This window comes from Epargyreus clarus, unplaced genomic scaffold, assembly GCF_041222505.1.
Source record: "Epargyreus clarus isolate Ecla_fem2 unplaced genomic scaffold, WU_Ecla_fem_2.2 ptg000036l, whole genome shotgun sequence".
Classification (NCBI taxonomy): Eukaryota; Metazoa; Arthropoda; class Insecta; order Lepidoptera; family Hesperiidae; genus Epargyreus; species Epargyreus clarus.
The window spans coordinates 2,648,674-2,675,963 of record NW_027332241.1 but is presented as its reverse complement, the minus strand read 5'-3'; the positions used below and the strand labels follow the sequence as shown (position 1 = coordinate 2,675,963).

The window sequence follows — 27,290 nt, the reverse complement described above, 5'->3', positions numbered from 1 at the left end:
TACGTGAGGTTGGCCCTTAATGCGCCGCTACTCCTGAGAACTAAGTTGGTACGCCTCGGAAAAGTATGTCTCCCTTACCACACCCTTCAAACCTGAATACAGCAGCGCTTAACGCTACTGTTATGAGGCAGAAATAGGTGTGGCGGTGGTGCCGCCGGAGTCGAACCACAAAGGGTCCTACTACTAGGTGGACTGCATGCTCTATTATTACTACAATATTTAATTGGCAATAAGATAATTGACACTTGTAGGTCGACATGAAGAAAATATAAAAGAATTTATATTTTCGATTTTGAATGTGGTAGAACCCCTTTGTGGTGCGACTCCGGCGACACCACCGCCACACATATTTCTGCCTTATAACAGCAGTGTTAAGCGCTGCTCTGTTCTGGTTTGAAGGGTGTGGTAAGGGAGACATACTTTTACGAGGCGTTCCAGCTTAGTCCCCAGGTAGCAGAGCATGTGTGGCCGACCTCAGGTAGGAATATCTAATCCTATCTGGTGTTGATTACAGATGTCCATGGGCAGCAGTAAACACTTACCATCAGGTGGACTGCATGCTTTTCTGCTACTCCTATATTATAAAAAATAATAATAAATACATACATATAACTTAGTGCGTAAATAATGTTATCCAAAGTAATGTTATTTCTACCTCACTCCCATTCTAGAATCTCTGAGCTAGAACTATACAAAAGTCTGCAATTTTATACTCAAAATCATAATTTAAAGTCCAAAGTCTACATATACCTAAATAATTATATATCGTATATCAGCTCGCCCGGGCATCCAGGGGCCTGAATGCGCTAGACGCAACGTAGGCTACAGGTTTATTTATATGTTCAAACCACCCTTACACCCACCGCCCACAACCCCCACGTATCGTTATCGAGTCCTTTATGTAATACAAGCACCAACTTATTTCAATAATTGAATGTTATAAAAATCTAAATATCGGCAATAAGAGAATTGTGACTATTCTAAGCCTTTATACAACAAATGAATGTAATGTAAATGCTTCATCATCATCATCTACCCATTACTGTCCCACTGCTGGGCACGGTTCTCCTCTCAGAATGAGAAGGATTAGCCCATAGTCCACCGCGCTGGCCAAGTGCGTATTGGTAGACTTCACATACCTTTAATTTTTTTTTATAAATCTCTCAGGTATGAAGGTTTCCTCACGATGTTTTCCTTCACAGTATAAGCAAGTGATAATTAATATCTAATACGCACATACATTTGTAAATCAGAGGTGCGTGCCTGGGATTTGAACCTCGGACTCCTCGATCGAGAGGCCGCGTTTCTTAACCACTAGGCTATCACTGCTTTTTATATACACATATAAATGCTTAAATAATGTTATCCAAAATAACGATTTTTTACCTCTCATTTAAATGTGAATAAGAAACTTAACTGAAAATTATAGAAACAAAAAACCCGATTGCTTAAATTCGTCTAAATTGTGGAATTGACATAGGCTATCTATGTCAATTCCACAATTTAGACGAATTCAACGACATCTCATATTTTAAAATCCGTCAAATCGTTTGGGCTGTTGAGCGCGCCAAAGACTGAGACATACATACATACATACACACATACATACGCTCGAAAAATTACCCTTCATAACCAGGTATAGTCCGCGTAAAACTGCTAGTCCGCTCTGAATATAGAAATGAATCGCGTCGCCATAGCAAATTCAATTCAATTCAATTTCTTTATTTGCATAAGGATAAGGTACATAAAATGATCTTAATTTACAAATTACATCGTCTCTTATTCTACCTTTATAAGGTGTGCAAATTAACATATAATTAATTGTATGACTACACCTGCTCGCAACAACTTCAGAGCGGACTAGCAGTTTGGCGCGGACTGTAACAAGCCACGTTTTTGGACTAAAATCATTATTTAAAGTACACTGTACATATATATTATTATATACAGTATATCAGCTCGCCCGGGCATCCAGGGGCCGCAGAATGAGCTAGACGCAACGAAGGCTACACGTGTATTTATATGCATGTTCGAACCACCCCATTCCACCCACCGCCCATAAGCCCCCACGTATCAGTTTATCGAGTCCTTTATGTGGTACAAGCATCAAACTATTTGAATAATTGAATAGACTCATCATAGCATCGTTGCATTGTGCTTTATGGTGCCTCGCTGAAGTGAATTTCTAAAACTAAAATAGAGAGGTGGTTGACAAAGTAGGTATGGTTCGATCGCAAATATGAAGGTGGTAGAACCTTCTGTAGGTCGATGCCGGCGGAACCACCGCCACACCTATTTCTGCCTAAGACAGCAGTGTTAAACGCTGCTGTGTTCTGGTTTGAAGGGTGTGGTAAGGGAGACATACTTTTCCGAGGCGTTCCAGCTTAGTCCTCAGGGGTGTCGGTGCATGCGTGTTCTCACCTCCTCAGATAAGAATATTTAATCCTATCTTGGGTTCATTACAGATTTCCATGGGCGACGATCGCCACTTACCATCAGGTGGACTTCACGCTGCTACTCTTATAAAATATAAAAAAGACCAATAATAGCAGGTCCCTAGCTGTAGTAACTTTAAGATTATCATATAAATTCGAAAGCTATTAGAAAAGTATGGTTTGACCGGGAGGATACCATCGTCAGCTTTTTCTAGCGTGAAGTAATTGCTTCGTTTCGGTGGTAGTCTTGATGCCGGCTGGCTTATATAATGAGGTGACTATCTTAGTCACCAGGAGTAATTAATAATAAATAATAATAACACTTTATTTGACCAAAAATGTTACAAAGTTAATATGATACATACTAAATTAGCTTAGTGTTTAAAAAATATTTCAGAAGGCATTGTCTGCCGTGCTAGGTGTTACCCTGTATTACAGCAATTACACGTGTGTCACCAGCACTTGTAATTGGTTTCTGGTTGAATCTTCGCTCTATGTGAAGTTAGTTTATGATTTACAAATAGGAGTTACTTACATAGGTGGTAACCACAATTTTTCATGGACAATGACAGTAGCTTATAACTCAACTGTGATCTGCGCCGCCCACTCCTCTGACGCCATCGCTTTGGGAGACACCCCTCCCTCCAACCCTCTTAAAATGTTTACTAAGCCCATGCTTGCTTGCAACAGGTATTGAAGGTGGTAGAACACTCTGTAGTTTGAATTCGATAGCACCACCGCCACACCTATTTTTGCCTTATACATCAATGTTGAGCGCTGTTGTGTTCTGGTTTGAAGGGTGTGGTAAGGGAGACATACTTTTCCGAGGCGTTCCAGCTTAGTCCTTAAGGGTAGCTGCGTATCTATGGCCTATCTCCAGTAGGAATCTAATCTTATCCGGGGTGGATTATGGACGGCAGTAGCTACTTAACATCACGTTAACTTCATTCTCGTCTGCTACTCTATATTATATAAAAAGAAGATAAAACTAATGATACTAATTTGTCGTTTTGTAATACTCTTATAGAATCTGTCAATATTAGCAGTATCAATTAATTAGTCGATGTTACATCTATCTATCTATTAAATCATAGTTATAATTGAGTCAGCGAAACAAAATCAATATCCGGCAGACGGATATTATTACAAGTTACCAGGGTGCGGCGGGGGAGAGTGGGCGTAGAGCCCTAGAGCGCTGCGCACAGGATTTATGCAGCACCTATTTGATGTATTTATAACACCTTCACCTCCCCAATCTCCCCTGCACCTCTGCCTCCCACGTCGCATGTTCGTATCAGATTTATTAATGTAATGTCAAAGGTGCATTTTATGAAAATACTTGGTGGAAAACTGACAAGATTATATGTATTTATTTTTCCTTTTTTACACGCTTTATATTAGCTTCACTTGTATGTTTGGCAGAGTAACTCCGTTTTTCAGTAGAAAGAGATCAACATACATCCTTATAATTATGACGCTTTGTGGATACTTAATGTGAACAGCAGATATAAATAAAACAATAAATAATTATTAAATAAAATAAAGAACTCGCTTTTATAAGAAACTTAACTAAAAAATAAAAAATAAATATAGTTTAAAAAAACGAAAGTACTCGCTTTTATGAGAAATTTAACTAAAAAATATAAAATAAACTTAGAAAAATTTTAATGAAAAATTGAATTAACAACGAAAAAAGAAATATTTAATTGTAAAAAAAAGCGTGGGGTGCTTTTGAAAATATCAAAATGTTGGTCCTTCTGCTCATGTCTGTCAGTAAAATATTTATAACTACCGAGAGTGTGCACCCCACGCTTTTTTTACAATTAAATATTTATGAAATAGAAATATATTATGGAATCCTTTTTTTGGAACAGTAGTAAGTGGTGAGTGACAACTGCCGCCGATGCATATCCGGAGTCAACCCCAGATAAGATTAGTTTCCTATCTGAAATCGGCCTCAGATGCGTTGCTACTTCTGTGGACTAAGCGTAAGAACAACACTGCTACGTATATTTATTAAAAGTTTTATAATGGATACGATTTTCGATACTATCGATTATAATATGCAAATAGGTTACGATTCCATGTTATTTGCACTGAACAGCGGTAGCTTGGTGAATACTTTTCATAAGTGTTTCTTTTAGACTCCGCCTTTATTAAAAAAAATAATACGAAACGTTCATATCGAATTTAGTTATGGTTTCGGATATATTTTTTATCGGTGATAGTTTCGGGCTCAAATCATCCCCGATTTCATGTAACTCACCGTCACCTCCCCACTCTCCCCTACTGCCTCCCGAATCGCGTTATTTTGTTATCACCGTGGCAAAGATGCATTTTATTAAAAGTTAATTAGTTTTATAATGTTTTGTCTACATTAAAAGCTATTGGTAACATGAGAGTAGCTAATAGAAAGGTAGATAAAATGTATTTTTGTGGTAAATGGTCAACTTATATAGAATATACAAAAGAAAAGACAACAAAATCCTGTACCTTGCGTATAAAAAATCAGTATTCATATTGTGGTTTATTTTTTATACAAGGTTGCATCTCCATATATCAGAAGGTGATAGAACCCTTTGTGGTTCGACTCCGGCGGCACCACCGCCACACCTATTTCTACCTAATAACAGCAGTGCTTAACACTGCTGTGTTCCGTTTTGAAGGGTGTGGTAAGGGAGACAGACTTTTCCGAGGCGTTCCAGCTTAGTCCTCAGGGGTGGCGGCGAATCTGTGGCCCACCTCAGGTAGGAATATCTAATCCTATCTGGGGTTGATTACAGATGTCCATGGGCGGCAGTAGCCACTTACCATCGGATGGACTGCTTGCTAGTCTGCAACACCAATATTATAAAAAAAAAATATAAATGAAAAGTGGTAAAACCATTATAATAGACAGGGTAGGTTTCACCACCGCCTATTTCTATAGTGACGCAGTTTTAAGTTTTGGTGGAATAGTGCAAATGCCTGCTGACTCACATATGAGGCGACTATCTTATTCCTCGGAAGCTGCAACGTATCTGAGATCGACTTCAGCAAGATCGCTGTCGTATATGAATACTACTACTCATAGATTTTTTTTTAAATATGTCAGTTTCGCAGACGAGCATGCTTTCCACTTGATGGACATCATCTGTAATCAACCCCAGGTAGGATTATTCCTACCTAAGGTCCATACTACACCACACCACAGATGCGACGCCATCCCTGAGGACTAAGTTGAAACGCTGGAGAAGTATGTCTCCCTTACCACACTCTTCAAACCAGAACACAGCAGCGCTTAAAACTGCTGTTATAACAGAAATAGGTGTGGCGGTGGTGCCGCCGGAATCGAACCACAAAGGGTTCTACCACCTTCAAGGTATTGTTAGCATGTCCAGCAGGTGGATGGGAATTATTTCAATCTTATAAAAATATACTTTCATTTAAAATTCCCACGAGAATGTCAGACTAAGTCACAAAAAAACATACCCGGGTTTAGTCAGGAGGCCATAATTTACTCTTCAGGAGATAAAGTGCAAATAAAAAAGTACAGCCACCTGAAACAGCGTGGGGGCGCTAAAATCATGATCGATGGCGTCCTAGTGCATCGAACTTGCGCGGGTTTCAGCGCGTAGAGCTGACACTACCTGTTACCCCACCTGCCCCGCCTGCCCCGCCTGCCCCACCCCGGATGAAACAAAGATAGTACCTATCAGTAATAGCTTATGCTTAATTTATGCGTACAATTGAAGGTAATTGAAGGTGGTAGAACCCTTTGTGGTTCGACTCCGGCGGCACCACCGCAACACCTATTTCTACCTAATAACAGCAGTGTTAAGCGCTGCTGTGTTCCGCTGTAAAGGGTGTGGTAAGGGAGACAGACTTTTCCGAGGCGTTCCAGCTTAGTCCTCAGGGGTAGCGGCGCATCTGTGGCTGACCTCAGGAATATCTAATCCTATCTGGGGTTGATTACAGATGTCCATAGGCGGCAGTAGCCACTTACCATCAGGTGGACTGCATGCTCGTCTGCTACTCTTATTTTATAAAAAAAAAAAACAATGTGTATGATATACATTATATCATACACATATATGTATAATACATTAAATAAAATATTTAATAATTACGATTTAAGATTCATCGAAATAAAATTATAATGTGTATTATTAATTCTAAAGTTAATATTAATTTTATCAATCTAGCTGGACATCTATAACGAACCCCAGATAAGATTAATTTCCTACCGGTGACAAATGCGCCGTTACTCGTGAGATTACGGGGTGGGCAATGTCTACTTAGCAACAGGTGGATCGTAAACATATTTGCTACCTCAAATAAATATTTTTTTATACTAAGGTGCCCATGGGAAAATGAGACCGAACCCCAACATAGTGTGGTTTTAATTAGTATATCATAATTTACTCTCCAGGAGATAAAGCAAATAAAAAGGTACAGCCACCTGAAATCATGATCGATGGCGTCCTAGTGCATCGAACTTGCGCGGATTTCAGCGCGTAGAGCTGACACTACCTGTTACCCCACCTGCCCCGCCTGCCCCTCCTGCCCCACCCCGGATGAAACAAACACATTACCTATCAGCTGATGCTTAGTTTATTATATACATACTATGTTTTTAAACAAAGTTATGAAGTGTTGCTTATTTTCTTACTTGCACGATATTTTAAGTGCTCTCACTTTTCATTTGATCAAAATAATGTAAATAGTCACGTGAATCATTAGGGCACGGCAGCTTTAATTTATGTGTATGTGTAGTTTAAATTTCATATATGTTTCATAATTTAAAGATTATGTAAGGTAGCTAGATCTTTCATGGGTAACTGTATTCGCTACTACAATAAAATACCCGACCACATTTCACACAGAAAAAAAGTTCAAACATGTCGTTAAACAAACGCTATAGAAAAAGCGTACTATAAACTAAGTGATTATTTGACTGACATGTGGTTTGAAGTAGTTCCAGCTCCTCATGTACCATTAGGTTAAGTTTGACATTGTAAAAAACATTTTTTTTAAAAGATGTGTGTTATGGAGTTTCTTTCGCCGCTTCTTCTCCATAACGAAACACCTTGTGAAGTGGTGGTAGTTGTATTGACATTCAAAAAGTGTTCTGTAAAGAACCTATTTTGAATTTAAAAAAATGATTTAATTTGATTAGGCAAGAACCCCTAGCTTACTTTTATAATGATACTACGTGGCTATAGCTGGCCTGTAGTACAAAATATATCCGTATCGCGTAGACTTGTTGGACATATCTTTAAGTCACGTCAAAATTCTTTATTTAAACAATATCAGGTAAATTTAAAAAGTATGGGATCTCTCTTGGTAAATTTATATAAAACTATGGTAGGAGAGTCCGTTCTTATAATTATGTGGTCGCCTAGTTTGTTTTAATAAGGTTCAAACAAAATATACTCATATTTATGAATTTGTATGTGTAAATAGCATTTGTTTTCATAGATAGAAGTCTTATTTTATTATACTAGAAATATTTTGTTAAAATATTATTTATCTGGGCGGGAAGCTCTTAAAACAGATATAATACAGAGATGTGAAGTGCATCGAACCTGCGCGTAGGTTCCAGAATGTTCTAGGGCTCGCCACGCCCACTGCCCGATGCCCGGGTGAGCTGTGTCTATATCCGCCTGCCGGTTATTGATTTATGAGAATGCAACAGTTCGTTGAGATCTTTGATAGAAAGTTTAAATTTTAGTCCTCAGAGGTAGCAGCGCATCTGTGGTCGACCTCAGGTACGAATATCTAATTCTATCTGGGGTTGATTATAGATTTCCATGGGCGGCAGTAGCCACTTACCAACAGGTGGACTGCATGCTAATCTGTTACTCCTATATTATAAAAAAAAAAAATAGGTGTGATGGTGGAAGCCTCCAACCGGTCGAACCATATCGGTGCTACCACCTTTCGACGATTGTAGTTTTAATAGCAACTTCATTACAGCAACTTTCAGGATTCCTATATGTATTTAAAAAACAGGCTTTTTAATAATGTAATTTTATTTTTCATATTCTTCTTGAAAAACCCTCTCATTTGATATAGATGATCTTATTGATATACGATGTATAGCTATAAGATTCTTTATATTATCTGCACGCTAAAAATTCGCATTAAATAGGTTTCTTTGATATACCTTCATTAATACTGTTTTAATAATTTCGTAAAGTATTTCTTTTAAATAAATTTCAAATGTGGAGTGCATCGAACCTGCGCGTAGGTTCCAGAATATTCTAGGGCTCGGCACGCCCACTACCTCCCGTTGCCCGGGTGAGCTGTGTCTATATCCGTCTGCCGGTTATTGATTTATGTTGATGCAATGATTCGGTTACAATTTTGATAGGAAGTTAAGAGTTGTATCGAAAAGGATTCTTATAAATGGTTAAAGCTACAAATAGGTGTGACGTTGGAACCCCCAACCGGTCGAACAATACTGGTGCTACCTTTCGTAATTGTAAGCCGAATTTTAAATATGTTTGTTCATACCAGCCAACATTGCAACATCTGCCAGGATCTCTATATATACGATGTATATCTATCAAGTACCAATTATTTTTTAATCAACATCAAAAAAGAGAGGATCTGTATTCACCGCTATGTATGTATGTAAACTTGTTTGTCCGCGATTTTCTAGAAACTACTGATCCAATCCGTTTTGATTATTATGATAACTGCACGCTAAAGTATTAAATTTTTTGTTTGAAATATTTGTTTTCATAATTATAAAAGTACGGTATTTTCTCTTAAATAAATATCAAAAGCAAAGTGCATCGAACCTGCGCGTAGGTTCCAGAATGTTCTAGGGCTCGCCACACCCACTGCCCGATGCCCGGGTGACCTGTGTTTATATCCGTCTGCCGCTCATTGATTTATTTGCAGCGGTGTGTTGTATTTACAAATGTGAATACCCCAAATGTGAATACACTATAATACCCCGGGAAGGACGGATGTATGTGTGGTTGCATACCGTCGTACCCACCAGACGATGTGGCGAGCGTAATGCTCACCTGGTTGGAGCCCGACGGGGCAACGCGCTAAGAGGACTCCGGTTGCATTCCTTTGGAGATCCCGGAGTCCTCTACGCAGCGCCAAGGACGGCCACACGGGGGGTTTTAGTGCGGTAAGAATCCCACATAACCCCGTGTCACTCCCACGACATTGGGAACCTTTTGAAGGTTTCCCCTCGTTAGCTGGGGAAAGGGCTGGCCACACCCACTGCTCGATGCCCGGGAGACTTGTGTCTATATCCGTCCGGTTATTGATTTATGAGAATGCAACAGTCACAGTTATGATAGAAGGTTAAGAGTTGTATCAAAAAATTTTAACTGCTTCACACTACACAAGCGGTCGGTATTGTAAGGGAGACATACTTTTCCGAGGCGATCCAGCTGAGTCCTCAAAGGTAGCAGCGCATCTATGTTCGACCTAAGGTACGAATATGTAATCCTATCTGAGGTTGACAGATGTCCATGGGCGGCAGTAACCACTTACCTTCAGGTGGACTGCATGCTCGTCTGCTACTCTTATAAAAAATAGATGTGATGGTGGAACGCGTCAACTGGTCGAACCATACTGGTGCAACCACCTTTCGACAATTGTAAAGTCGTTTTTTTTAATAGCAGCAACATTGCAGCAGCTCTCAGGATCCCTATACGTGTTTTAAAAACCGGCTTTTTAATAATGTCATTTATTTTATTCTTCTAAAGAATTTGCATTAAATAGGTTTGTTTGATATATTTTCATTAAGACTATTTTAATAATTTCGTAAAGTATTTTCTCTTAAATAAATATGAGAAGCGAAATGCATCGAACCTGCGCGTAGGTTCAGAATATTCTAGGGCTCGCCACGCCCACTGCCCGATGCCCGGGTGAGCTGTGTCTATATCCGTCCGCCGGTTATTGATTTATGAGAATGCAACAGTGTGTATCTTTGATGGAAAGTTTACATTTTTGCACGACTCATGTTGCGAAGCATCAGAGAGTGCTTTACGATCGAAAAATTTTTTTCGCTTCATTTTGGCGGCTATTTTTATTGTTATAGCCTTGATAGTTCACGGAATCAAGATATTTTGCATACTATTGTCGAGATAATTTAATGGAGATTAATTCCATACTTTTTAAAAATTGATTTACTGCAATAGAATTGGAAAAAATCACCAAAATAGTTCAAAAAATTTTCCTGTCCGTCATGTGTGAAACCTGAAAACACTGTAACTTGTGAAAAAATCCATCAATTGAGTTAAAAAAAAAATTTAAAAATTCTAATCCACGATTGTAGGTCACTGAATGCGAATGATTAATTAATTCAGTGTAGTTTAATTGCAATTAATAAAAAACGAAAACTACAAGACTGTATATCTATAGATATTATGTACATTTATTCCACCAGGGGCGCTTGTGCAGTACCTTCTTCCTACTACAGCTGTTTTTTCGGCAATTAATTTTGAACGACTTAAGTTTTTTTTTTTTATATTTCATAATTAAATGAGCATTATAAGTCGTGCACTTTTGGATTTTCCAAACTTTATTACAAGTTTTTATTTAACTTGCTTTGTTAGTTCGAATATATAAGGGTTAAATCTTGAATGGTTTGGATGACAATGCATGATACGGTTTATTTCTATTTTCGTCAATATAAACCGTTTCGCGGACAACCTAATATGGCGGGGAAAAAGAAGCACTCATATGATATGGATATCAAATGAAAGAGTTTTTGAGAAGTAAATGAAAAATAAAATGACATTATTAAAAGGCCTGTTTTTAAAATATTTTTATATTTCTGTCATCAATTCTTGACGATCGTTTAAAATTTTGAAAGTGACCATTCAAAGTGGGTAAAAAGAGCGTTCAAAGATTCTATTATATACATACATACAGGTTTAGCTAATAAAGGCGTGGTGAAAACAATATGGTATACATCACAAAAAAATTAAAGCCATAAGAAATCAAAAACAAAATTATTGAAAATTCGCAACCGTCATAAGCTCCTTCTATATTACCTTAAATTACAGAATAATTGTGTACATTTATTTGTCGCAAGAAACAAAATATAATTCGGCGAATTCTGTAGATCTAAAATAAATAGTGGCCAATAAATACTGCGCGTAGGTTCCAGAATGTTCTAGGGCACGCCGCCCACTACCCGATGCCCGGGTGAGCTGTGTCTATATCCGTCTGCCGGTTATTGATTTTGACAGTGTGTATCTTTGATAGAAAGTTTACATTTTATTACAAGCTTTTATTTAACTTGCTTTGTGTTTTCGTATGTACGTATCTTGCAAGTTAACGCTGAAATTTTGCAAAATATAGAATTTAATTTGTATGACAGTGCATGATTAGATTATTGACGTCATTCTAAATCCAATGGCGGACGCCCGAATACGGCAGACATATTTCATGCACCGTTAAAACATGGGTAATAAATGAAAGGATATTTTTAAGAATATGAAAAATATAATTACACTATTAAATAGCTTATTTCTAAATAATTTTTATTCCATATAAATTTATGTACTTAGAATATTTTTTTTATATCGCGATGATCGAAAAACATAATAATATTCCTTGATAGTATGCCATCAGGCATTATGTTTGCCCTTTTGTACCTTATCTTTCTGTTAGTGTTACAATAAATAAATAAATATTATGACTAAATAACATGACAACAAAACACAGAGTTGTAAAGAAAATATTTGCCCTGTCTAGCCTTGAATCGCTAAATAGATTTTAATGGGACTTACAGAAGTCCTTGTGTGACTGTAGCCACTTATAATGTGGACTGCATGCACGTCGAACTCACACGGAGAAATCCGGACCACAAAATTTTTTGTTGTTTTTTTTTAATTTTTTAGTTCAGTAATACCTCGGACTTACACGATTGGCGGGACCAAGTAATAACGGCGTAAGTCGAATTCGCGTAAGTCGCATGCATGCAGGTATGCAAGTATATACCATCGTATGGTATGATTTCGAATGTATTATGTCTTGTTGTGTTTGTGTTGACTTCGCGCAACAAATACAAATGTTTAAATGAATAATTGTAGGGTTAGTAAGCTTATTTTTTTATAATCGGAAATTGCGGGACACTCAAACCATAGGAGAATCGACGAGATTTGAAAATCGCGTAACTCCGAATTCGCGTAATTCGGGGTAGCATAAATAGGGGTATTACTGTATTTGTTATTATAGCAGTCACACAAGTAAATGCATTGCGAAATTTTGAACTTAATATTAAGGTTCAATAGATAAAACCCTGTGACAAACGGACAAACAGTGGAGAATTAGAATTAGGATCCGTTTTTATCCTTTAGGTATGGAACCCTAAAAACCTACTTGTGGTGAAAAAATATGTCACGAAAAATAAAGCCATATAAAATCAAAAACAAAATCATTCATAATTCGCAACCATCATTAGCTCCTATAATAAATTACAATTGCCATGAATAATTGTGTTTATTTCTTGTTAATAATTACTCAAGATATATTTTGGCGAATGCTGTAACTCTAAAATAAATAGTGCTATATTGATCCTGCGCGTAGGTTCCAGAATGTTCTAGGGCACGCCCACTGCCTCCCGATGCCCGGGTGAGCTGTGTCTATATCCGTCCGCCGGTTATTGATTTATGGGGTTGCAGCGCTGTGTTGAGTGTTTTAATTAATCAAATTAATATGAATACATATTTAAAGGCACCACTACCACAACTCTCTGCCTAATAACAACAGTGCGCTGCTTTGTTCTGATTTGAAGAGTAAAGGAGATATTCCAGCTTAGTCCTCAGGGATAACGGTGCACCTATGGAAGATCTCAGATAGGACTCCTAATCTATCTATGATTATGGATGTCCATGGACAGCCGGCAGCCGTTATATAGCGGCTTATAACCAGTTGGCCTGCATGCTAGATTACTACTTTTATTTCATGAAAAGTTATGAAATAGTCGCATACAATGGTGTTTGGATCATTTAAATCGGTCCCGGTATCGCAAAGTAATCACTGGACGTATATAAAAATCCCGAATAGATAACCTCCTTCTTTTGAGAAGTTGGTTTGAAAATAATAGTCTACGGCTAATAGGCTAGTTTTGAAGGTGGTAGAACCCTTTGTGGTTCGACTCCGGCGGCACCACCGCCACACCTATTTCTACCTAATAACAGCAGTGTTAAGCGCTGCTGTGTTCCGGTTTGAAGGGTGTGGTAAGGGAGACATACTTTTCCGATGCGTTCCAGCTTAGACCTCAGGAGTAGCTGTGGCCGACCTCAGGTGGGAATATCTAATCCTATTTGGGGTTGATTACAGATGTCCATGGGCCGCAGTAGCCACTTACCATCAGGTGGACTGTATGCTCGTCTGCTACTCCTATATTATAAAAAAAAGTCTTCGGGAAGGAAGTTGTGAACAAAATATGTCCCCTAAATAAAGGTGTAGTGAATGAGATAAGAATGTTGACCGACTTTTCCCCTACTCCAATGCTCTGAATTGAAATTCAATATCCACATTGTCTTGAAATTTTAAACGTAGGGGAATAAGTCGGCCAAACATTGTTTAGCGTAAAATTGTAAAAAGGAACCAAGTTTGGATGGAGGACAGGATAAAAGGGATATTTTCGTCACCTATTATTGACGCACTGTTGGGCACGGGTGTTCAAAGCGAGAGAGATTAGGCCATAGTCCACCACGCTGGCCGAGCGAATTAACAGACTTCACGCCTGTACCCTTACCATGAGTTTCAAAACATCCCACAATTTTACGTTACGTTTACTCAATCCATTATTGTTCCGTTTGCTTTAGTAGACTGAGTAAACTTATGACAATAAGTAATTGCTCAAGTTTATTGTCTGCCTCACATGTTCGCAAAACAGAGAGACAAAACATAAAACGCCATTTTGTCAATTTAGACGTTATGTTACGTTACTGACACTATAGTTCTGATACAATCCGCTAGGGGCGGTTATTGGAATTTGTATGGGCAATACGTAAACAAATACCAAAACAGTCATGTTTGTCAAAACGTAAAAACTCATGGTAAGGGTACTGAGCACTTCAAGTACTCAGGCATGTAGACTTCCGATGATTTTCTCTACCGAAGAAGCAAGTGATGATACTTTTTGACGTGGATATTATAAATTTTAGAGGTGTGTGTTTAGGTATATGTCATAAAAACTCTGCCATTTTTAGGTGCTCGACCTATTGGGTTTAGAATGACGTCACTAAGCTAATGATAAATTATTCAAGGTGGTAGAACCCTCTATGATTCCACTCCGACGGCACCAGCGCCACACCTATTTCTGCCTAATAACAGCAGTGTTAAGCGCTGCTGTGTTTTGAATTGAAGGGTGTGGTAAGTGAAACATACTTATCCGAGGTGTTCCAGCTTAATCGTCAGGGGTAGCGGCGTATCTGTGGGCGACCTCAGGTAGGAATCTCATCTTATCTGGGTTTGATTACAGATGTCCATGGAAGTAGCCACTTACCTCCAGGCGAACTGTAGGCTCGTCTGCTACTATTATGTTTTAAAAAGACATGTATAAAACACTTCAGCTCGATCAATTAGGGTTGAACAAGTTTATAAATCAGTTACAAACCCCACATACATACGAACTAACAGTTAAAATCTAATACATTGTTTCGTAATAAATTACATTTGAGACACCCAGTGCGTTTTGCATCGAGATAAAATCAATACGTCACCCGGGCAACGGGGGTGGAGCTAGGATGCTTCGTAGATACAAGCATACAATATAGCAACCCTCTACCACCCCTCACCCTTCTAGTGTGGGTGTTTATTACCACAGCTTTTATACGAGTATTTATATAACTGATTTATTACGTGTCCTGATTGACAGATTGTATTGAACTTATGAAATAAAAGTAGCAAAGGATAATGTCACTTTGGAAGGTAGAGACAGTACAATTCGACAAGAAATAAGAAAAAACTTTCTGATATATACAATAAAATAAATATGATTAACAGCAGTGTTAAACGTTGTAGTTCATGATTTCGACTTAGCCATGAATTTATTCTATAGTATAGGAGTAGCAGACGAGCGTGCAGTCCACCTAATGGTACGCTACTGCCGCCCATGGCCTCCCCTAATCAACTCCAAATAGGATTAGATATTCCTACCTGAGGTCGGCCACAGATGCGCCGCTACCACTGAGGACTAAGCTCGAACGTTTCGCTAAAGTATGTCTCCCTTACCACAACCTTCAAACCAGAACACAGCAGCGCTTAACACTGCTGTTATTAGGTACAAATAGATGTTTTTAACCGACTTCAAAAAGGATGTGGATATCAATTCGGCCGGTATCTTTTTTTTTTTTTAAGTTTCGAAATCCGGGTCGCATTCAAAATTTGAACTGCTTTCATCTAGGTCATGATTTCGAATTACCTATGAATTGATTCGGCAAAACCTGTTGCAACTTTTTATTAGGTTTTAATAAAGGTGATAAATAGAAATACATTTTTGGAAATGTCAAGTTTCCGGTTACTCGACCTGCATATATACTTCTGCTCAGATCTATTACAATATTTAAAAATCCAATTTGAGAAATTAGTAAATAAAACAGTTTTTTTTTTCGAAATGTTCAAATCTGGTTACTATTCAAACCTGACCTGCTTATACCTCTAATCTCTTCTGAATTTATTTAAATTTTGGTTGTAGTTGTAATCTTTAATCCTCAGGAGTAGGGTAGGTATCTGTAACCGATCCGACTTTATTTTTTTTATAATATAGGAGTAGCAGACGAGCATGCAGTCCTCAGGAGAAGCACCTATGTAGTTAGGGTAGGGTAGGTATCTATCAGATACTATCAGTATCAGTTTCTATCCGATCTATCAGACCTCAGGGTCGGCTTTAGATACCTACCCTACTCCTGAGGACTGTATGCTCGTCGTCTGCTACTCCTATATTATAAAAAGAAAAGTTATTCAGGGTATTTCAACCTAGCCCTCAAGGCATGTGTGGCTCACTCACTTCATATATGACTATTTGAAGTTGATTACAGATGACTACTACTGTATTACATAAAAAACTAGCTGACCCTTCAAACGTTGTGTTGCCATATAAATAAAAAAATGTTAAGGCTGAACAACCATTATTACTTAGGGGTATGAAAAATAGATAGTAGGTAATCGATTCTCAGACCTACTGAATATGCATATAAAATTTGGTGAAAATCGGTAAAGCCGTTTTAGAAGAGTACGGTAACTAACATTGTGACACGAGAATTTTTTATATAAGATAATCTTTTATGAGATTGTATCTCATGTATCGTTATCTCTGTAAAAAATTAAAATAGGTAAACTGCTTTTGTTTTTTGAATTTCGAAACCCGGTCGTTATGAAACCTGACCTGCCTCAGCCCACACACCCGGGTGAGCGCATGCGTACCCGGGTGACACTGCGTATATCCGTCTGCTCTGCGATATTGATTTTATCCGGTTGCACCGCCTTTTGTCCTATTAGTTAGTAGTTTTATCTGATTGACATAGCAAATGAATTGAGATGTAGTAATTTGAACGAATTAGCAAATGATATGAGATGTGATAATGATGTCTAATGGTGGTAGATTCCTCTGTGATTCGACTTTAGCGGCACCACCGCCACCCCTATTTCTGCATAATAACAAATGTGTTAAGCGCTTTTGTGTTCTGGTTTGAAGGGTGTGGTACATCACCTTAGTCCTCAGGGATAGCGGCCAATCTGTGACCGACTTCAGATAGGAATCTAATATTATGTAGGGTTGATATATTTATTTATTTATCGCACTTCTATAAAAAAGATACAATAGGGTAAATTTAATGCCTGATGGCATTCTCTGCCCTCAACAACCCTGGGTGGATGGTGAAAATGGCAGCATGATTATAGATGTCCATGGGAGGCAGTAGCCAATTACCATCAAGACTGCATGCTCGTCTGCTACTCCTATACTATATACATTTGAAGGCAGCACCACCGCCACACCTATTTCTACCTAATAACAGCAGTGTTAGGCGCTGGTGTGTTCCGTTTTGAAGGGTGTGGTAAGGGAGACAGATTTTTCCGAGGCGTCCGAGCTTAGTCCTCAGGGGTAGCGGCGCATCTGTGGCCGATCTCAGGGAATATCTAATCCTATAGGGGGTTGATTACAGATGTCTATGTGCGGAAATAGCCATTTACTATCAAGTAGACTGCATGCTCGTCTGCTCCTATATTATAAAAAAATCTCATTTCCTACTTAGTTTAATCTTTATTTCGTAAGAGACAAAATCTTTGAACACTTGCATCCGAAAATAAGGTGTTGCGACGTTATTATTGAAATATTTAAATGAATGTTTTCATCTGAATATACTCATATCATCACAAACAATCTTTCTGTCGGAAAATAAGATTTCTGGAACGTGTTTGTCATGTTATTCAGATTGCAACGGTAAGGTCAGCGGTGTAGGTCGCTCCTATGGTCATTTGCAATTTTACAATGCGTCGTACGTGAATACTTATAGTGATAACTTGATGTATTACAAGATCGAAATTAAAAAATATTTGCTCGGAACAATTTTTGGTTAAATAAATCTTAAATACTAATAATAAAATTCCGTTAGCAGACACAATTTTAAAGATTATTTTACGCTCTTCGTAATCAATAAAATAATAATCGTATACTAGTGGTGGTCCGAATTCTGTATCATAAAAATGTAATGAAATTTAAATTTCATTTCTTTTATTATTAAATTTATAATTTCATTTTTATAATATAAATATATCAATATAGTGCGATCAATATAAAGTGAAATATATCAATATCAAGCTAGTGTGAGTCGATCACAGCGCGATCCTTATCATCCAAATTTTCAAAATTTATTTTTAGTAGTAGGACTATTTATTTCTAACAAAATAATCATCAGTAATACTATGATTATTTTGTTACAAATAAAAATAAATATGATCTAAGCACACGGTATTTTAAAAAAAGAAAAAATACTTAAATTGGTTTTTCAAAATTTGTTTTGGCTGTAAAAAAAAGCAGTGATAGCCTAGTGGTTAAGAAACTCGGCCTCTCGATCGAGGGGTCGGAGGTTCAAATCCCGGGCACGCACCTCTGACTTTTCAAAGTTATGTGCGTATTAGAAATTAATTATCACTTGCTAAACAGTGAAGGAAAACATCGTGAGGCAACCTGCGTACCTGAGAGATTTATAAAAAAAATCTCAAAGGTATGTGAAGTCTACCAATACGCACTTGGCCAGCGCGGTGGACTATGGCCTAATCCTTCTCATTATGAGAGGAGACCCGTGCCCAGCAGTGGGACAGTAATGGGTTGTTGATGATGATTGATGTTTTGGCTGTTCTGTAAAACAATTATATTAGGGATTGCGTCTTTTTCGCTGTTTATTTTATTAACGGGGTCCGTGAAAACTGTGCTTGATTTCCTAAGGGTCCGTGGACTGAAAAAGGGTGGAAAACGCTGGTCTAACAGATTTAAACATATGAGGTGTCGTTGGATTCTAATCTGATTCGGAAGTAACCATTAAACGCTTTTAAACGCTTTCTACACTCACAGCCCCACACTAGGATTCCCTGTGTCGTGGGTGCCATGGACACACACATAGACAAATACACAAACACCCAGACCCAGAAACAGAAATCTAAATTCATCATTTAGATTTCTGTCTGGCCGGGGATCGAACCCGGGACCCTTTGCGCGTCAGACCAGTATGGTGGCCGCTCCGCCACACGGGTCGTCAATTACCATTTATAGTTCACCATTTATAGTTCTTTAGTGTGATTGATTACGGGAGCCAATGGCTGGCTTTAAGCAGTCAGGTTTTTATAAGAATTGCTCTTCGAAACCACAGACTAAACAAGGAACCAATAACACCATTAAATCTCGCCAGGTGACCCGATGCACCGGGCAATCGATAGAGCCTTGACGCATGCGCGGCTGGCCTTCTGGGCGGAGTTAGTTCTTACAGTGAAAATTACCCACCTGAAGCTTTGTATCTCAGGGTCAGTTTTAATAAGTTCAGATCAGCAGTGTTAAGCGCTGCTGTGTTCCGGTTTGAAGGGTGTGGTAAGGGAGACAGACTTTTCCGAGGCGTTCCAGCTTAGTCCTCAGGGGTAGCGGCGCATATTTGGCCGACCTCAGGTAGGAATATCTAATCCCATCTGGGGTTGATTACAGATGTCCATGGGCGGCAGTAGCCACTTATCATCAGGTGCACTGCATGCTCGTCTGCTACTCTTATAATATAATATAAAAAAATATAATAAGACTAAAGTGTCAGGTCAGGTAGAATAGGCAGACTTTGTCGAGTGTCCTTGTTGGCTTATTCGAAACTATGTAGCTTTTCCGTTCGCGGCCATAGTCTGTTTTATCTGTCCCCCGGGAACATTACATACTTTTTGACGTCTGATGCGTGGACAACCGGTTTGGTAGTTAAGGTGTAGGAAACAAACAAATACACTTTCGCATTTATATTAGTTAGGATTAGGATATATGCCGCTCATGGACATTTGTAATCATCCCCTAATAAGATTAGAGTCCTATCTGAGGTCGACCACATCTTATCTGGGATTGCAAATGTCAATGGGCGGCAGTAGCCACTTACCATCAGGTGGACTGCATGCTCGTCTGCTACTCCTATAGTATAAAAATATCTAGAAGGTTTTTACCCTTGAAAAACTGCCTACTAACCATAGTGTCCATGAAAACAACTTGATAAAAATCTCTAGTTCTCAACCTTGAAGATTACTGAAACGATATCGTGGCGAGCTTTTGTTTTAAACTTCGTTAATTATCAGATTCTACTTTCATTCATAGTTCAAGAAGCAAGGACAGCCTTTTCACTTTCTCTTCGAGAAAAAGTTATGTTTTAAAACAATTGTTCTTGTTAAGAATTCCAAGATATCAGTTAGAATTCCAGAGTTCCAAAAATCCTTATTTAAGTTGTATTTTGAATGAGGCTTTCATTAAATTCAGTAGTTGTATTAGTTCAATTTTTAAAAACCACTTATTTCTCTCTTAAGCGAGCGTCATCACACCATGTAAGCGTTATAACTTAGTTCAAGCGTTCAAACTTAGTTCTCAGATGTAGCGTCATCGTCATCACCTTACAATTCTCGAAAAGAAACTTCATGCTTATTTATTATCTTAGATGTTTCTACTACGCTTTTATTCGATTGACCTGTATTTTTTTTATAATATAGGAGTAGCAGACGAGCACAGTTTACCTGATGGTAAGTGGCTACTGCCGCCCATGAACATCTGTAATCGACCCCAGATAGGATTAGATATTCGTACCTGAGGTCGGCCACAGATGCACCGCTACCCCTGAGGACTAAGCTGGAACGCCTCTGAAAAGTCTGTCTCCCTTACCACACCCTTCAAACCGGAACACAGCAACGCCTAACACTGCTGTTATTAGGTAGCAATAGGTGTGGCGGTGGTGCCGCCGGAGTCGAACCACGTATGTATGTGTATTCTTTATCCTATACTTATTATATGAGATATCTGATTACTATCTTCTAGGTTATATACTTCAAAAGGCTATGTGACATTTAGCTCAGCTTTTTTGCAAATCATCCGAGACTTATTAATAAATATAAATATGCTAAATTCTAAAATTTCACGAATTTTACATCTTGTAGATTTTTATCCAGAAGTACACCGAATTTTTCTTTGTTCTAGGTTTCATGGAGATGATGGACGCATACGTGCCCGACTTCAGCAACATTGACGAGGGCCAGGTGTGCACCTGGGTGCTGGAGGTGGAGGCTGACCTGATCCGCCAGAAGAACGAGGGGGAAGCCAGCTGTTCTGGTAAGCATCCTGTAAAGTCTGCCATGATTGGTAGAGTTTCTGTAGTATTCATACCATATTCTGCAACATTGACGAGGGCCAGGTGTGCACCTGGGTACTGGAGGTGGAAGCTGATCTGATCCGCCAGAAGAACGAGGGGGAAGCGAGCTGTTCACATCTATTTCACCTTGAAATAACTTCAGTTGTGAGCGCTGCTGAGTTCCGCTATGAAGGTGTGCTGAGCAGACATACTTATCCAAGGCGTAGCAACTTAGTCCTCAGGGGAAGCAGCGCTTACGAGGCAGACATCAGGTCAGAATCTCATCTTATCTTGGGTTGACTGCAAATGCCCATGGGCAGCAGTAGCCACTTATCATCAGGTGGACTGCACTATTTTGCTACTTCAATATAATCAAAAAACTCTCAATCTCGCCCAATATTGATAAAGTCTGTCTATTCTTAAATTTGGAGCTATCATTGAAACAACAGAAGTGTGAATTACAGATGTTATATCTTCCCAGGTGCCTCGTCCCCGGGGTCGTCCGGCTTGGTGGTGGCCATGCCCAGCCTGAGCGCGATGCTGCCGCCGCCTAACACCAAGACTGAGCGTAATCGGTAATTACTGATTTCTAGTAGCTAAGGACACATTTGGAGTACTGGAGCAACGAAACGCGGAGACCCCTAATTGTTTTCCAAATAGAAGTTTTTTTTTTCTGTCTCATTATTAAAAAATGTATTTGTAAGAAATTATTTTTTTTTAACAAAGAATGTAGTAATTATTTAATTGAAAGTATTATCAGTAAAAATGAGAATAAGTAGAATTTGAAAAAAAATGATAATGCGAAATCAATTGATCTAAATTTGGAATTTTACCTCTTTGTGGCCCCTTTTCTGTGGAGGTTCCGGAGCAATGGCTCCACCTGCCTCCTCTTATTCGGTCCTAGTAGTAGTACTTAAAAAGATTCTTTGATCTTCTACCCCTAAGGGGTTTGAAAGGAATATTGATAGGTTATTGAGGTGATAGTATTTGAAAGTTTGTTTGAAAAACCAACAATTCGAAAGCTCTATGAAACTTACTATTTGGCTTTCTGTTTAGAATTAATGTAATACCTATTTTAGTTATTTAGAAAATCGACCTTAGGCTTTTTTTATTCCCCTAAATATGTTTAAAGTTTGTTTTATACTACGCTATGATGTATGCCTACAAAGACACCAAAAGCTAGTCCTCTATAAAACGCAAATTTTTTCGTCGCCAAACTTTTGACTACCCTCAAAAACCAAATTTTTTCGTCGCCAAACTTTTGACTACCCTCAAAAACGAAATATTTTCGTCGCCAAAGTTTAGACTACCCTCAAAGACCAAATTCCATTGTCAGTTCGCGCTCAGACTCCGAAGGGGAGGAACACGACGAGCACGTGGTCTACGAGTGCGAGGAGTACACTCAGCAGTGCGAGGCGCTTCGGGAGATGTTCCCGAATACCAGCCTCATGGAGGTTAGTTGTGTTGAATTCCAGGGACACAGTATTACAAATTACAAAAATATACACTATATTTTTGTAATTTGTATTTTATATAGGTGTAGCAGATAAGCATGATGGTACATTAATGGTAACTTTAAAGGTGGTAGAACCCTTTGTGGTTCGACGCCGCCCGCACCACCGCCACACCTATTTCTGTTATAACAGCAGTGTAGCGCTGCTGTGTTCTGGTTTGAAGGGTGTGGTAAGGAAGACATACTTTTCCGAAGCGTTCCAGCTAAGTCCTCAGCGGTCGCGCATCTGTGGCCGACCTCGAGTAGGAATATAATCCTATCTGGGGTTGATTACAGATGGCGGTGGGTGGCAGTAGCTACTTACCATCACGTGGACTGCATGCTCACTAGCTATTTCTATATCACAAACACGGCATACATACATACTACGGCATATAATGCTGAGTGAGTACCTACCTTGAATGCCACACATACAACCATAGTTATTAAATTATTTATTAAAAAACTGTTAATGCTGTAGGTCATCTCTACTGTTTTTTTTATATATACCTAACCTTAAGTTTTTTGTTTTTCGATAATATTCGAAGATTTTTCTTTTTCACCTTCAAATAGCTCTGTTTAATTGACCTTTAAATCCTTCCAAAACACAGATCAAGCATTGCGTCTCTATCGCGGATGGGGACGTGGAGTTAGCTGCGGCCACGTTGCTCCATCGCCGTGAGAACGGACAGGCGTTGACCGCGGTGGCGTTGCCCACTCCGCGGACCAGCGTCATAGATGATGTCACGCTCAAGTATCGCATCATTGAACGGTGAGACAACTTTAATTATCAATATTTATTTATTTATTTACTAACATTATTTATTTATTAACATTATTATTTATTTTTATTCACCAACATTACAGGAATGGATAATTCGTTAGTCAAATTTCTTCATTACTTACTAGTTTTTGCCCGGGCTTCGCCCGCGTTTAAAAGGAGATAATATGACATACTAACATACATAAAACTGAATCGTACTGAAGATCATCACTCGATCAAATGCAAAGTTTACGATTCAATCCTTACTAATATCGATTAAAATAATCGTTTTTTTTTGGTCCAAAAGATCGATTCTCCGATTAATCGATCTTAGATCGCCATCCCTAGTTCCCGTGGAATTTCCGGGATATATATTCTTGTTAGAGGTGATGCAATAAATTTTAAATAAATAAATAAATAAACATTGAGGTATTAATAAGTTAAAGTAAGCTAAGGGTGAGGTACAAATCTTTCGTTATAGGTAGGCTAGTTATTAGTTATCATCAACCCATTACTGTCCCACTGCTGCACGGGTCTCCTCTCAGAATGAGAAGGATTAGGCCATAGTCCACCGCGCTGGACACGTGCGTATTAGTAGACTTTGGGGACTATATTTTATTTTAGATTTTTTTAGATTTGTTCTCAGGTGTGCAGATTTTCTCACGATAAAACATCGTTAGAGCAACTAATAATTTGCAATACGCACATCACTTTGACACTTTGATTGAGATGGTCGAATTTTGACCACTAAGTGGTGCTTTTTAGTTTTATTGATGGTATCTATATTTAAAAAAATGACTGATTTTATTACCTTTTAGCTAATTCTCGCTTAGTCTAATTATTGTGACAAAGGTACCAATCCGAAGTCCTTCTTCTAGCTATTCCTACGTGGACGAGGACTCTGGCAACAAGGAGCATCGCCCGCTGGCTCCGAAGATGGAGCCGAAGAAGCTGGTGCGCTATCGCGACGGGAAGATCGTGTCTCTCAAGGGGGAGAGGTACACTGAGGTGAGGTTATGTACCTAAAGGTACAGTGTCTAGCTGTAGGTACAGTGTCTGGCTTAGAAATAGAATATTACTGTAGGTATACTATATAGCGTCAGCTACGATAAGATAGAGCTGTAGGTACATTGTCTAGCTTCACTTACGCTATATATCTAGACGAAGAAGCTGGTGCGCTACCGCGACGGGAAGATCGTGTCTCTCAAGGGGGAGAGGTACACTGAGGTGAGGTTATGTACCTTAAGGTACAGTGTCTAGCTGTAGGTACAGTGTCAGGCTTAGAAGTAGAATATTACTGTAGGTATACTATATAGCGTCAGCTACGATAAGGTAGAGATTTAGGTGCAATTTGTACCTTTAGGTACATTGTATAGCTTGTACATTGTGTAGCTTCACTTACGCTATATATCTAGACGAAGAAGCTGGTGCGCTACCGCGACGGGAAGATCGTGTCTCTCAAGGGCGAGAGGTACACAGAGGTGAGGTTATGTACCTTAAGGTACACTGTCTAGCTACAGGTACACTGTATAGCTTTAGGTACAATTTATAGCTGCAAGTAAGTATGGTGCGTTACCGCGACGGGAAGATCGTTTCTCTCAAGGGCGAGAGGTACACCGAGGTGAGGTCATGTACCTTATAAGGTACACTATACAGCTTCAGGTATAATGAGGTAGCGGTTTAGGTCCAATTTGTACCTTTAGGTACAGTGTCTAGCTATAGGTACAATGTATAGCTTCAGGTACAATTAAAATTGGCGCGGTACTGCAATGAGTAGACTGTCTCAAGGGCGAGAGGTACACCGAGGAGAGGTTATGTACCTTAAGGTACAGTATACAGCTTAGAAATAGGATATAACTGAAGGTACACTATATAGCTGTAGGTACACTGTATAGCTTCAGGTACAATGAGCTGAGGATTTAGATACACTTTGTACCTGTAGGTACAGGATACAGCAGCAGGTAAAATTAACAGACTCAGGTATTCTACATATGTTTTGTACATACATTGTTCAATATACGTATATAGAGCCTGAGAAGCTACAATAGAGTGGAGAAGGTTGAATTTTATTTCACGGCCGTTACAGAACTCCACCAATTAATACAAAATTTATCATCATTAACTTCTCGCTTATTTTTAAAAACTTTTTAACTTTAAGTACTATTTCTAATTCATATTATTCCCCAACTAGGTACCCAAGCCCGGCGCCGAGGAGGAGAATCTAAAGAAACCAAAAAAACATTGCCCTTAACCATTAAAACCACGTCAGTACAGTGAAAAAGCGGAGCCCACGCCCCCCGCACCCTCGATGTTCCCCTTGCATTTAATCGTATCCCCCCCACGCCGTAAATGCGTAAATATCGCGCTCGGATGCGTAAAACTTACGCATGGTTACGTAAAACTTACGCATGGTTACGTAAAAGTTGCGCAAATGTGCGTAATTGTTCTAATTCTAGTACATTATGACGTGAATTTTAATATATATTTGGGTAAGCTCTCAATTCGAAGCGCACAGATGACCAGTGCGTTGGCTTTTACGCACCGTTGCGTGCATTTTACGGCCCCGTACTTGCATTTTACGGTCCCGTGTGTGCATTTTACGGTTCCGTGTGTGCATTTTACGGTCCCGTACTTGCATTTTACGGTTCCGTGCGTGCATTTTACGGTTCCGCACGTGCATTTTACGGTCCCGTGCGTAATTTTTACGCGTCCGTGCCGATTTTACGTGTTTAATGTAGAACGGCGTGCGTTTCGTGTTAGGTTAGTTAACGCGCGTGATTCGCATTTAATTTTTAACGCGGCGTTATTTTTTCCGCTTTTTTTCAGTACTGATTATTTTTACTGGCGTTTGCGTCTACTCTACGTAGGCTATCACATTCTGTTTAGTTTAGTTATATTTATTGTCGGGTATAAGTTTTTCAGTATTACTCGTCTGTTTTTTATGGTTTTCGAATGCATTTTACGCGGAATCAACTTGAGAAAACATCTTCTGAATAAATCCGTAAATTTAAACGCCATAAAAACAGACGGTTATGTTTTTTTTACTGTAAATTGCGCGTATTCGAAAGAACATTCAGCGCAAATTATTTCTGAATTCCCAATAGTTTTAAGTACTCAGATCTGTATGGAGCCTGTGATTTTAAATTATTATAATTTTATTATTAACGATGTGATCCGTATAGTTTTACCGTTTTTGTACACATCTGTGATCGCGATGCCATTTTTTTATATAGTGTTGTACCCTTTAAGCGGTTTTTATATTTTTAGTTTAGGTTTTTTATTATCGATTCCGGTCGATTCAGTTGTTTTAAAACTTGGAATATTGTGATTATTATTTTATTTATTTATGAGGTGTTAGTGGTTTAAAAAACTTGTTTTTTAGACAAATTATTTTTTATATTTTTTAATCCAATTACTATTTATGAAGTTTATAAAATTGCGATTTTACTCTTAAGAATTATTTTTTATCTCTCTACTCGAATCTAAAATATATTAAAAATATATTTCAATCACTATTTTATATTCACTTCACTAATGTTTCACTCGTACCTGATTATGATTAATTATTATTTTATTTACCAATTTATTACAAATTAAGGCTCTGCACTTTACACGTCTGCACACGACGGATAGCAGTTCAGTTATGACGAGTTTCCGCTAATAAAACAGAGATGGAGCCACTAGTATCATCAAAACTAAAGTTTAACTACCCGCATGTCCAAACTTTGTACTGTGAGTAACAGTGTGATATCACACCAACAGTCACAGTGTGT

At 38.6% G+C, this 27,290-nt stretch overlaps 1 protein-coding gene across 1 annotated transcript in view; it reads left to right on the top strand.

Moving 5' to 3' along the window:
- Nucleotides 1-27,048, top strand: part of LOC140757040 (CUE domain-containing protein 2) — a 31,086-nt gene extending 4,038 nt beyond the window's left edge. Inside the window, exons 2-7 of the mRNA XM_073092594.1 lie at nt 21,112-21,243; nt 21,744-21,837; nt 22,599-22,716; nt 23,366-23,526; nt 24,396-24,525; nt 25,709-27,048. Of these exons, the coding sequence (XP_072948695.1) occupies nt 21,112-21,243; nt 21,744-21,837; nt 22,599-22,716; nt 23,366-23,526; nt 24,396-24,525; nt 25,709-25,768 (695 nt within the window). The 3' untranslated portion in view covers nt 25,769-27,048. The remainder of the gene's footprint in view (nt 1-21,111; nt 21,244-21,743; nt 21,838-22,598; nt 22,717-23,365; nt 23,527-24,395; nt 24,526-25,708) is intronic.
- The last annotated feature ends 242 nt before the right edge of the window (nt 27,049-27,290 follow it).